Source organism: Rissa tridactyla, chromosome 1 (genome assembly GCF_028500815.1).
Source record: "Rissa tridactyla isolate bRisTri1 chromosome 1, bRisTri1.patW.cur.20221130, whole genome shotgun sequence".
Classification (NCBI taxonomy): Eukaryota; Metazoa; Chordata; class Aves; order Charadriiformes; family Laridae; genus Rissa; species Rissa tridactyla.
In genome coordinates this window covers 12,167,198-12,179,690 of record NC_071466.1, presented here as the reverse complement: position 1 = coordinate 12,179,690, position 12,493 = coordinate 12,167,198, and the positions used below count along the sequence as shown (strand labels likewise).

The 12,493-nt window shown below is 58.6% G+C and overlaps 1 protein-coding gene and 2 non-coding genes across 3 annotated transcripts; all 3 read right to left on the bottom strand.

Annotated features, from left to right (window-relative positions):
• Positions 1-3,333: 3,333 nt before the first annotated feature.
• RPS11 (ribosomal protein S11) lies at positions 3,334-6,659 on the bottom strand. Its single transcript, XM_054188029.1, has 5 exons — positions 6,546-6,659; positions 5,950-6,081; positions 4,979-5,054; positions 4,123-4,252; positions 3,334-3,508 (listed from the first exon to the last, which is right to left on the bottom strand). The coding sequence occupies exons 1-5, from the start codon at positions 6,558-6,560 to the stop codon at positions 3,385-3,387; spliced, it is 477 nt and encodes a 158-aa protein (XP_054044004.1). The 5' UTR covers positions 6,561-6,659; the 3' UTR covers positions 3,334-3,384.
• On the bottom strand, positions 3,836-3,928 carry LOC128904675 (small nucleolar RNA SNORD35). Its single transcript, XR_008464591.1, has one exon. It is a non-coding gene; the product is annotated as a small nucleolar RNA SNORD35 (small nucleolar RNA).
• LOC128904676 (small nucleolar RNA SNORD35) lies at positions 4,764-4,854 on the bottom strand. The gene has a single exon (XR_008464592.1). It is a non-coding gene; the product is annotated as a small nucleolar RNA SNORD35 (small nucleolar RNA).
• Positions 6,660-12,493: the final 5,834 nt, after the last annotated feature.

Here is a 12,493-nt window from a genome sequence, read left to right as displayed (position 1 = left end):
GAAATTCTTGGCTGTGAGGGCGGTGAGCCCCTGGCCCAGGTTGCCCAGAGAAGCTGTGGCTGCCCCATCCCTGGAGGGGTTCAAGGCCAGGTTGGCCGGGGCTTGGAGCAAGCTGGGCTGGTGGGAGGTGTCCCCTGCCCAGGGCAGGGGGGTGGAACGAGATGATCTTTAAGGTCCCTTCCCACCCAGACCATCCTGTGAGTCTGTGACTCTAAATAGTCTTTTAATTTCCCCATCTTCGGTTTTCTCACGATCACGTCTGGGTTTTCTCATTTCCCGGGCGCAGACTCAGGACGGCAGCACCAGGGTCGCTCTCCCTGTGTACGAGCGCCAAGAATCAAACCCTTTCTCAGCCCCTTTGTTTCTCGGCTCAGCTGTTCGCCTCCATCTCCAAGACCTTTTCCATCCCAACCCACTTCTGCGGGTTTTTCCCCGGAACCCCCACTGGGCTCTCACACGCTTTTTTGGGGTGTCTCCATCCACCCCACGCTCACCCCACCTCACTGCTGGCAGAGCCAGGGATGCCGGGAGCCGCCGGGGGTCCAGGGTGTTCCCACCTGGGGAAACACCCTCCCCCCCATCCCCGGGGATGGGGGAGGGGCTCCAATTCCCAGTAGCGGTCACCCAGCAGGACCCTAAAGGCAAGGAGCCAAACACCAATTTTTGGGGCAGGACGCGGGGATCCTGGCGAGCGGAGGCTCCTCGTAGCTCCGCCGGGTGCCCCCGGGAGGGAGGAGCAGGGTCCTGGGTGGGGGGAGCCGCTGGTTGAGTGGCCAATCTGCCTCCTCGTTAAACACGGGGGCACTAATGAAGGCGGGGGGTGGGGGGGACGCAGATGTAACAGCGAGGCCACTTTGTGTCCCCCACCCCCAGCTCCACGCCGGGCCCCCTCCCTCCTCTCTCGCCGCTCTGTGCCGGGGCTCAGCTCACCGAAACAGCAGAAAATGACCCGGAGTGAGGAAAAACCGTGTGTCTTCCGGGGTTCACGGGGGAAACCTGCCGGGAGGGTGAGGGAGGGAGTGCAGCGAGGCACCCCCCCCCCGCCCCCCCAACCCCGGATCCCCGGGGAGCGCTTGTGCTGGGACAGCTGCTGCGGCGGGACACAGCCCTGCCCCCTCACTCCTGCCGTAAAGTTGGGAATAATTCCCATTTTGCCTCGATCCGCTCGGCGGGAAGGCAGCGACGAGGCGTCCCTGAGCCCGGACGGGCAGGGGGGGTCCTGCTGCGCCATCCCACCACCCCGAGGGTGACGATGCCGTCCACGAGGAGCTGCGGGAGGCAAAGCCAACGCTCTGGCTGCGCTGCGAGCCCCCCCCACACCCCCCCCCGGGACCGACACTTCTCCATCTGCCCTCCTGCGCACGGGGCTCCTCGGCACCCGGGGACATCCCTCTGGTGTCCCCCCTCTTGCTCCGTGGGCGACCCGTGCCGGCCCTCGCCTTGGTGGCTTCTGGAGAGCACCGGCCACCTCCTCCTCACCCTCCGGTGGCGACGCTCCTCCAGCACCCCGCACGCCAGCGGGCTGTAGCGTCCCCCCAGCCCGGGGGGAGCTCTCCTTGGGCACGAACAAAAATGTTTAGGTACAAAACACCTCCCCCCCCCGCCCTCCCCGCGCAATTCCGGGTCCTGTCTTCAGTCCACAGGAGTGACAAGGTCGGTGTTACTGGGATCGTCCCCAAACCGGCGGCAGAGCGAGCACTTCTCCTCAATCCCATGGAATTCCTCCCAGGTGGAAGGGGACACCCAGACCCCTTGGGTGCGGAGCACGAGTCTGGTGAGGAGCGGCTGAGGGAACTGGGGGTGTTCAGCCTGGAGAAAAGGAGGCTGAGGGGAGACCTTCTCGCTCTCTACAGCTCCCTGAAAGGAGGGGGTAGCCAGGGGGGGTCGATCTCTTCTCCCAAGGAACAGGCCATGGGACAAGAGGAAACGGCCTCAAGTTGTGCCAGGGGAGGTTTAGGATGGATATTAGGAGAAATTTCCTTCATGGAAAGGGTTGTCAAGCCTTGGACCAGGCTGCCCAGGGCAGTGGTGGAGTCGCCATCCCTGGAGGGATTTACAAGCCGGGCAGACGTGGTGCTGAGGGACACGGGTTAGCGATGGGTTTGTCAGTGTTGGGTTGATGGTTGGACTCGATGATCTGAAAGGTCCCTTCCAAGCCGGGCCATTCTGCGATCCCTGCCTTAGAAGCAGGAGGCAGCACAAACCAAAGGCTCTCACACAAACACCACGACATCCTGACGAGCCAAACGCCTGTTAATGCAGAAGTCGCCACGACGCAGCGTTGTCTGCCAGTTGTGGGGCACCACCTCGCTCTCGCAGCCCCCGTCCAGCGTCAACCCCGAAGCCTGCGCTGCCCTGGGGTCACGGTAACGCTGCCCGCTGAGCCACACGGGGTTAAAACACCCCATTTTGGTTGTTCCACCTCTGGTTCTCATCACCAACCCCCCCCCCCCCCCCCCACCATCCGCGCTTGGAGCCATCGCTCCCTCCTTCCTGGCTTCTCCAGAACGTGGGATGGGTTTCCTACAGAAGGGCTCACTCGGTGCCCAAGAATAACATTTCCCACGACTGTCGGAACCGCAGCAACCATCACCTCTAAAAAAAAATCCTGCAGGAAAAGCAGTTTTTTTGGCACCAACTCCCACCCCCTTCAGCGGCTGACGCCCCACAGCCTTGTCCCAAACGCGCGCGGGCACCTTTGCGTGCGAAAACACCACGTGGCGTCTTCCTCCTTAAAAGACATATTTAAGCTTTCTGAGAAACCATCTTTAAGAGTCACGACCGCCTTTGTTACCGCCGAAGGGGCTCGACGTTATTCTAACCCGAATTATTACACAACCTCCAATCTGGCCCCGCCTGCAGCCACACTGGGGCGAGACCAAACCAGAACCGGTGCGGAACGGGAAAGGTGCGAGAACTCTTCCAGAAAGTAACTCGAAGCCGTCACAGCGCGTCCCCCTTTGCTTTTCACTCTGCCCCAGTTCCCCCCCCCAACACCAAAAGCCCGCCTTCGAGCCTGTCCTGAACACAGAGCCCGGGAGGAGAGAGCCGGAGAGGCGGCTTTCCCGCCCGGGAGCCGACCGTGCCGCAGCTCAGAGCCCTCAGATCCATCGATGGGACCTCAGCACTTCTCTGCCAAAGGCCCAACGCTCCCCTGCCCCAAATCTTTGTCATTTCTCACTAGAAAACCGGGAATATCTGAGCCAGTGTCTGCACGATACTCTCACGTTTCCCCTCGAGGCGCACTCATCTCCCCCCATTTCGTGCGGTCCGATGAGTCCACAGGCGCTGTCGCGTCCCCAAGCTCTTTTATTTCACATCACACAAACAGGGTACGTTTTTACAAAAGTTTTATTTGCCCTCGGCATCTTCCATACGTCGTCCTTAAAACTTCTGGAATTGCTTCTTGGTACCGGCAGCCTTTGTGACTTTGAGGACGTTGAACCGGACAGTCTTGCTGAGGGGACGGCACTCTCCCACAGTGACAATGTCTCCGATCTGGACATCCCTGCAAAGACACCCCCAGTGTTTCAGCGGTTCCGAGCTCCCCGCGTCCGCAATCGGTTTGCTCCGCAGCATTTTTATCTGCCTTGCGTGATGCTACCGAGCAAAGCGACCCGGGGCACCTGAAGCTGTAAAGCAACACCGGATTTTATCCGCTGGACTGCAACACCAGTCCCGGTTTTTCTGGAAACCTGCGCTCCAAAGATTGGCACAGGAAGACAAAAACCCGCCAGCCTCCGAACCCGCCCTCTCTGGCTTCAGCGTTCACTTCGGACCAAAGTTTTTACCCTTTCTCACGGAGTTTCGGAAGTGGCGGCCTGCCCAGAACCCGTCTTACGGTTCAGCAATTGCCACTGGCACTGTCAGCAGCCCCCCTCAGCAGCAGGGGCTCTGAAGACCATCGTGAGTTTGGACATCACCACCAGCAAGTGGGTTCTGGGTCAGCAGCAAGAGCAAAACCACACGCGTCACACCGACGTGCACGCTCGCCGGCGGCTTCTACCCAAGAGCCGAGTCCGGCATCGTGAACACCACGTATCGAGAGGGGCAGGGGGCCCCGGGAGCACGCCTGGCGCTCCCAGCCGCCCCATCTCCCGTCGCCGCGGGACCCGCACGCACCTGAAGCAGGGGGAGAGGTGCACGGACATGTTCTTGTGGCGCTTCTCGAAGCGGTTGTACTTGCGGATGTAGTGCAGGTAGTCCCGCCGGATGACGATGGTGCGTTGCATCTTCATCTTGGTAACCACACCTGGGCGACAAGAGCGGGGAGGTGACAGCGACGGGCATAAGCACGTACCGACCATCAGCAAACACGGCCGGAGATTTGGCTTATAACTAACGGATTTTTACATGAGCTTTCCAAGGGCATCAGCAGGGACGAGTGGTATTTGACACCCTTCAATTCCAGTAATTTCTCCTTATTTATCACAGTGTCCCAGGCTGGAAGAGACCTCAAGGATCATCTGGTCCAACCTTTCTTGGCAAAAGCATCGTCTAGACAAGACGGCCCAGCACCCTGTCCAGCCAAATCTTAAAATTTTACCTTACTACAAGGTAAAATTAACTTACCTTAATAATAAGTCCTAACGCATCCTTTGGGGGTGCTCAGGGACCCCAGTTCTACCAGGATGAAAGAGCGTTCTCACTGTCAGGGTACCATACTAAGATTTGTATTATAGAAAAAAATATATTTCTCTTGTCTTTTATGTCTGCACCACAGCAGCACATCTGGAAGGGTAACCGCCAGCAGCTGGTCCTTTCGCTGGGCATCAGCAAAGCCCTACGGCATCGTCGTCAGAGCCCCTTCACCATGAGGCTTGGAAGACCATCGTGAGAATGGCATCATGTGCAGCTCAAGGACCAGGCAGCTCCAGACGGACGCTCAAAGCTCGTGGGCTTCGACTGCTCACCCACTTCAGGGCAGCCACAGGGTAACGCCTGTAGTGTCACTCCTTAAGGAACCTTCACAACTCACCTGATAGGATTCGTCCCCGGATAGAGACATTACCAGTGAAGGGACACTTCTTGTCGATGTAGGTGCCCTCAATCGCCTACAAAGAGAAAGGCTTCACAGAATCACAGAATGGTTTGGGTGGGAAGGGACTTTAAAGGCCACCCAGTGCCACCCCCCTGCCCTGGGCAGGGACACCTCCCACCAGCCCAGGTCGCTCCAAGCCCCGGCCAACCTGGCCTTGAACCCCTCCAGGGATGGGGCAGCCACAGCTTCTCTGGGCAACCTGGGCCAGGGGCTCACCGCCCTCACAGCCAAGAATTTCTGCCTCAGATCTCAGCTCAATCTCCCCTCTTGCAGTGGAAACCCCTTCCCCCTCGTCCCATGGCTCCCCTCCCTCATCCAGAGTCCCTCCACAGCTTTCCTGGAGCCCCTTGAGGGACTGGAAGGGGCTCCAAGGTCTCCGCGGAGCCTTCTCTTCTCCAAGCTGAACCCCCCCAGCTCTCTCAGCCCGTCCTCCCAGCAGAGGGGCTCCAGCCCTCCCAGCATCTCCGGGGCCTCCTCTGGCCCAGCTCCAGCAGCTCCGTGTCTCTCCTGTGCTGAGGCCCCAGAGCTGGAGGCAGCACTGCAGGGGGGTCTCCCCCGAGCGGAGCAGAGGGGCAGAATCCCCCCCCTCACCCTGCTGCCCACGCTGCTGGGGATGCAGCCCAGGCTGCGGGGGGTTTCTGGGCTGCCAGCGCATGTTGCCAGCCCGTGTTGAGCTTCTCATCCACCAACAAACCCAAGTCCTTCTCCTCAGGGCTGCTCTCCATCCATTCTCTGCCCAGCCTGGATCTGTGCTCAGGATGGCACCGACCCACGTGCAGGACCTTGCAGCTATCGTCAGCATTTGGATGGACAAGCAGCTCAGAGGAGCCACTCCTACACCAGGACAAACCCGGCGGGGCTGTCACTGCTTCTGAGGTGCAGGGGGTGCCAGCCCTGCCCTGCCTTACCTCCTTGGGAGTCTTGAAGCCCAGGCCGATGTTTTTATAGTAGCGGGGAAGCTTCTCCTTCCCACCCTCGCCCAGCAGCACCCGCTTCTTGTTCTGGAAGATGGTGGGCTGCTTCTGGTAGGCCCGCTCGGTCTGAGGGAGGGGGAGAGAAGGGACAATCACCGCCGGCCCCACGGGACCTCACAGAGAACTGCCCCCCCTCACCTTCCTGCCGCCCCCCTCCGTCCCTCAGCCCTCCCGGGGAGGATGGTGGCCCGGGGCCGGGGGGTTGCCGGCGACCGGGGCCCGCTCCCGGCGATCGGGGCCCAATTCGGGGCCTGCTCCTGGCCATCGAGGCGGGGGTTCCCAGCAATCCGGGGCCTGATCCGGGCCCGCTCCCAGCGATCCGGGGCTTGATTCGGGCCCGCTTTCGGTGACCCAGGGCTTGATCCAGGCCCCGCTCCCGGCGACCCGGGGCCTGATCCGGGGCCTGCTCCCAGCGCTCGGGGCAGGGGTTCCCGGCGACCCGGGGCCTGTTCCCGGTGATCTGGGCCTACTCCCGGCGCTCGGGGCGGGGGCTCCCGGCGGCCCGGGCCCGCTGCGGCCGCAGCACCCACCTGCGTGTCCGCCATCTTGGAGCGCGCGGCGGAAAAGAGGCGGCCGAGCCGCGCGTGGCTCCCCTTATCCCAGGGGCGGGGCCGGCGCGACGGAAGTGACGTCACTTTCCGCCGCCGGCCTGAGGGGAGTGGGGTCGGCCCGGTGGGGGACGGGTCTCCGTTCCACGGGGGCTTTGCCGGTTACCGGAGGGTCCCAGTACCCAGTCTAGGGGGGGACTTGGGGATTTTTGGGGCCCCGTAAAGGACGAATCAGGCCCCAGGGGCGGGTTTTGGGGATCAGCAGAGGGTCACAGCACAATTTGGGGGGGGCTCTCTTGGGGGTTTGTGATCCCCAAAGGGCCGTGGAGGCCCTAAGGGCCTTTGAGCTCCCCCCAGAAGGTCCCAGCATGTGTTTTCGGGGGATCTGGGGGAGTTTGAGATCCCTCAAAATGCCAGAGGGTGGCCCAGGGGACTTTGGTGATAAACAAAGGGTCCCAGTACCCATTTTGGGGGGTTGGTGCAGGGGGGACTTGTGGGTTTTTGGGATTCCCCAAAGGGCCAAGGAAAACCCAAGGCCCAAACCAAGGGAGGGGGGTTGAGGGTCACCAAAGGGTTGCAGCACCCGTTTTGAGGGGCTCTGGTGGGGGTGAGTGTGGGGTTCCAAAACGGCCTGGGGGGGGAAGGTTTGGAGTCCCCAAAAGGGCCAGGGGAGGGCTTGGGGGGCTTTGGGGGTCTCCCAAAGGGTCGCAGCACCCATTTTGGGGTGTGCTGGAGGGATGTTGTTGTCCCCAAAAAGGCAGGAGGGGGACCTGGGGGACTTTAAGGGTCCCCAAAGGGTCCCCGTGCCAAGTCTGGGGGTGGACTTGGGGGTTTTGGAGTGCCCAAAAGGGCCAGAGAGACCCTGGGGGCTTGTGGGTCATCAAAGGGTCACAGCACTCATTTTGGGGAGCCTTGGGAGGGTTTGTGGTCCTAAAAGGACCCCATGGAGGTCCCAGATGGGGTTTGGGGATCACCGAAGGGTCCCAACACCCACTTTGAGGGGGACTTAGGGGTTTTTGGTGTCCCATAAAGGGCCAGGGAGATGCTGGGGCAGTTTGGGCATTGCCAAAGGGTCGCAGTGTCTGTTCTGGCGGGGCTCGGGGGTGGGTTTGATGTCCCCAAAAAGGCCAAAGGGGAGCCCGGGCGGCTCTGCGGGTCATCAAGTGGTCGCAGCACCCAGGTTGGGGGACGGGGTTGGAGGGAGTTTGGGGTTTTTTCCACCGAGTGAAATCCTGAGAGCGGCCCTGGCTGGGCCGGGTTTCCCTGAGCTCCGTAAGGGTCGGGGGCAGCGGGGGCACTCATAACCGGCTATGAGAATCATGGGATCATGGAAGGGTTTGGGTGGGAAGGGACCTTAAAGACCATCTAGTCCCACCCCCTGCCCTGGGCAGGGACATCTTCCAGAGAAGGGGAGACCACCTGGGTTGGAGACCTCCGTGTCCGGACCACTATGTGCGTTTCTTCAAGGTCTTTTCCAGAACCTGTCCACGATATTACTGGAGTTGGACCTAAATTATTTGGATTTTCAGTGATTGTGCCTTCCTGATGGATGCGTTACACGCAGCAGGGTACCTCAGAAAAGGCAGGAAATCTCTCTTTACTTAGTTTTACATAAAGCCAGCACTATAATCTAATGTTATTGTGATGCAAATAAAGTTATGTTAAACCAACGGCATCCGGTACCCTGTTTACTGCCGTGTCATGTCATTAATATTTGAAGACTAAAGGGCGAATAGTGGCTTTTTAGAGCCCTTACTCTAAAAGGTCTTTTCTTCCCCTTTAATCATCATCTGCCTCCTTAGCGGCCGAGCGCAGGGGAGCTTTTGTGGCTGGAAGCGAAGGCATTTGTACCAGTGAAGAGAGAACTCGGGTGGACGGTGACTGACTCTCCCAGCGCTAGAAGCCCTCGCCGAGGGTGTTCGCAGGGCTCCTGAAGGGACCGACGAGCTCAAGGAGGAGAAATCCAGGTGAGGTTGCTCAATATGTGTGAAAAATGCGCAGCCCGGGAAATCTCCTCGGCTGAAAGTGCGCGGCACTGGGCTGTGGGTGAGGCAAAGGGCCTTGGCTCTGCCCCAGGATGTGGGGGGATCCCGTGCCGGGGGCCGGAGGAGTATCTTCAAGTTTTGGTGACTGGGACGTGGACCTTTTTGTGTCTAAGTGCGTGCCTAGACGGGTGCTCGCACTGGTCACCACGCTCTTGAACAGGCGGTGGGGAGACCAAGGATATTTTGTATTTATTGTCTTCAAAGTCCTTTCAAAGTCTCAGGGGGAAGGCGGCATGGAATGGAAATACGTAACTAAATTACTTTGGAAATTGCCGTTCTTCCCTGCAAATTATCCATAAGCTGATGAATAAATAAAGAAAATAGCATTTTTTTTTTTTTTTTACTCATCTGTTTGACACTAAAAATGAAACTGAGTCATCTGCTGCCTTTAACTCGTAACGAATTGTGAAGAGTAGGGGAATAAAAAATGATAGCAATCTTTCTCTTTCAGGTGGGCAAATTCCATGGGTGTTTGGCAGCTGCCGGTGAAGAGTCTTGTCCTTGGGTTCAGCCTCTGCAGCAGCAGCAGCAGCAGCTGGAGAACAACCGGGACTCCTGACTGGCAGGACAGACCTGAGCCAGAGCGAGGGGTGCAGGTGGGGGTGCCCCACCGCCGAGCTTCATCCTGGTGATGCAGAGCAAAGGAAACAGGAATCTGAGGCAATGGCTTGATCAGGAATCCCTGATTAACCCCTGATTAATCACCAGCAGGGCACAGTGCTGCGGCTTGATGGGAGAATATGAATAACAGTGGGCTGCTCGAAAGTGAAGAAAAGGCTCTTCCATCAGGAGATGCCACCCAGCCTGGGAGCGAGGAGTCTCCTGAGTCACCGCTGCCCCCAAGCCCTGAGGCCGGGGGGTTCCCCTGGTCCTGCCGCGGTGTCTGTTTCGGGGTAAGCATTTCTGCTGATGGCAGGAAATGCCTGGAGAACATCGTGTGGGTCCGGGGAGGAAATAGCAGAGGTAAAGCGTAGACATTGTCTGGCGAGAGAGGGAGTTTTTCCTCTGGGCGTTGTCTGGCGTTACGAGATACCATCAAGCCTTTGTCATGAGGAAATATGCAAAATCCATATTGCCGTTTGAGAGGAAACTCAAGGAGGCTTCGGTAGCTGCAGAGACTGAGCTGAGAAAACCAGTGACGAGCAGCAGCAGGTTTCTTCTGGCAGCTGGAGAGAAAGTTCTGGAGCACTTTGAAATGGTACAGGAAGAAACCAAAAAAATGTGCTCTTTTTTTTTATGACCTGCAGCATTAGTTATGATGAGAGATTACGGAACTGCTTTCACTGATAATTTTTAAAATAGAGTAATAGCTACTGAACGTGGACTGTTTGGGCAGCTTGATCCTTTCCTGGTGTGCAGGTTTGGCCTTGATGTCATAGAATCACAGAATGGTTTGGGTGGGAAGGGACCTTAAAGGCCACCCAGTGCCACCCCCTGCCCTGGGCAGGGACACCTCCCACCAGCCCAGCTTGCTCCAAGCCCCGGCCAACCTAACCTTAGCTCTTGAGCAGAATCACAGAAACATAGAATTGCCCGGGTTGGAAGGGACCTTTCGGATCATCGAGTCCAACCGTCAACCCAACACTGCCAAGCCCACCACTACCCCATGTCCCTCAGCACCACGTCTGCCCGGCTTTTAAATCCCTCCAGGGATTGTGGCTCCACCACTGCCCTGGGCAGCCTGGTCCAAGGCTTGATGATCCTTTTGGTGAAGACATTTTTCCTAATATCCATCCTAAACCTCCCCTGGCACAACTTGAGGCCGTTTGCTCTTGTCCCATGGCCTGTTCCTTGGGAGAAGAGCCCGACCCCCCCTGGCTACCCCCTCCTTTCAGGGAGCTGTAGAGAGCGAGAAGGTCTCCCCTCAGCCTCCTTTTCTCCAGGCTGAACACCCCTAGCTCCCTCAGCTGCTCCTCACAAGAGTAGGGTTGTTTTTCCCTTGGTCTCAAGCCTGGTGCGATTTCAAGGCTCCTGTCTATCCTCTACGGAGAATTGGGGTGAATAGAGAAATTCTCTGAGAACTAGAATGGGGCTAACGCAACTCCGGTCTTCCAGAAGGAAAAGGAGAGCGTAGAGGGTTACGGACGGGTCAGCCTCAGCCTGCAGAGAGCACGGAGCACGTCCTCCTGTGATCCCTGTCTCCAAACAGATGAAGCACAGGAAGGCAATCAAGAGCAGCCAACGTGGATTTTGCCAACAGCAGATTGTGCTTGACCAAGCACCGAGTTAAGGCTTTAAGTGCTGTAAAGCAGTAGCCCATTAAATATTTTGTCTGTTACCTTCTTGACATCCCTCCTGTTAACGTCTCATTAGATCTTTCAGGGATTGTTAATGGCCCTGGTGATGAGGTTTTCTGAAGCGGTGGCTTAACGTATTCCTGGCCCAGGCTCAGCTCCTCTCAGCTCCACAGAGGCATGGGACGGGGCGTGGGGAATGCCAGTGCTGCCAGAAATCTCCCCCACCTGCATTCCTTGGAGCAGCAGGAGCTCCCCACGCCGCTTGTTGGAGGCTTTTCTGTCCGGGTTTTTCTCATCATACCCAAAACTCACCCCGAGGGAGCTTGCTCCGAAGTCTGGTACCCCCGTGCTTGACCAGGAACCAAAACCTCCCGTGATTCAGTGCTGCCAGACAGGGAGAAACGGCTTCTAGCAGTGCAAAGGGCTCTATGTGGGCTTGGTCTTTTTCTTCAAGGGGGCGTGGGCGCCTCTAAGAGAGTTTTGCGGCAGGAGTGAGAGCATGGGGCAGGGAGCAGGTGGGAAGGTGCTGGAAACCCCGGCTGGTGCCGTCCTGGGAATAATTCTCCCCCTGGCTGGTGCATCGTTGTCCTGAGAGCAACCTTCCAGTCCCTCAAGGGGCTCCAGGAAAGCTGGGGAGGGACTCTGGATGAGGGAGGGGAGCCATGGGACGAGGGGGAAGGGGTTTCCACTGCAAGAGGGGAGATTGGGCTGAGATCTCAGGCAGAAATTCTTGGCTGTGAGGGCGGTGAGCCCCTGGCCCAGGTTGCCCAGAGAAGCTGTGGCTGCCCCATCCCTGGAGGGGTTCAAGGCCAGGTTGGCCGGGGCTTGGAGCAAGCTGGGCTGGTGGGAGGTGTCCCTGCCCAGGGCAGGGGGTGGCACTGGGTGGCCTTTAGGGTCCCTTCCCACCCAAACCATTCCATGATCTCTCAGTAGGACCAAGCCAGACCAAACACCTCCCCGACACGCTGCCACCTCCTACAGGAACATCAGTGCTGAGGCTGCACCTGTCCCCAGCGCTGCTTGTCCCGGTGCAGGACGTCCCTGCCAACCCCCGGCTTTGTCCGACCGAGCGTCTGTCACAGGTGCCTCGTCACGGATGGGTGTCACGCTCTGGTGACAGCTCTGCGAGGAAGGTGGCCATCGAGCTGTGTGTTTGGCCAAAGCTTTGCTCCTGGGCAGCCCCTGTTTGGGCACACGCTGCCCTTTCGGAGGTCTCTTGCAGAGTCTGACTTTTTACCTTGGAATAAGGAGATAACTGAAGGCTGAGCGCGTTATTTCTTCTCGTATAGATGACAAGCACTGAGATTATGAGAGACAGTGGCAGGGAAGCATTTTGGCAAGGGCACATTCCAGCGTCAAGCCCAGTAAACACTTGAGCGCGTTCCCGCTTTCCCCACCTCCTGCTCGTTTCATACTCGCTTCCCCCTGCTTCCACGGCCTCCAAAACCTGCCCCTTGGCACGCCAGTGGGAACGTACGCCACGCGCCCCCAGACACCGAAGCGCCGAGCATCTCTAAGCGGGGGGCTCTTGTCTACCCGACGCGACAAGATGTTTTCTCCACCCGCTCTGCCGTTAGTGCAGGAGGTTTGCTTTTAATTACACCCTTCCTATCCCGCCCCGTCCGTCCCACTTGCCGTCCCCAGCTCC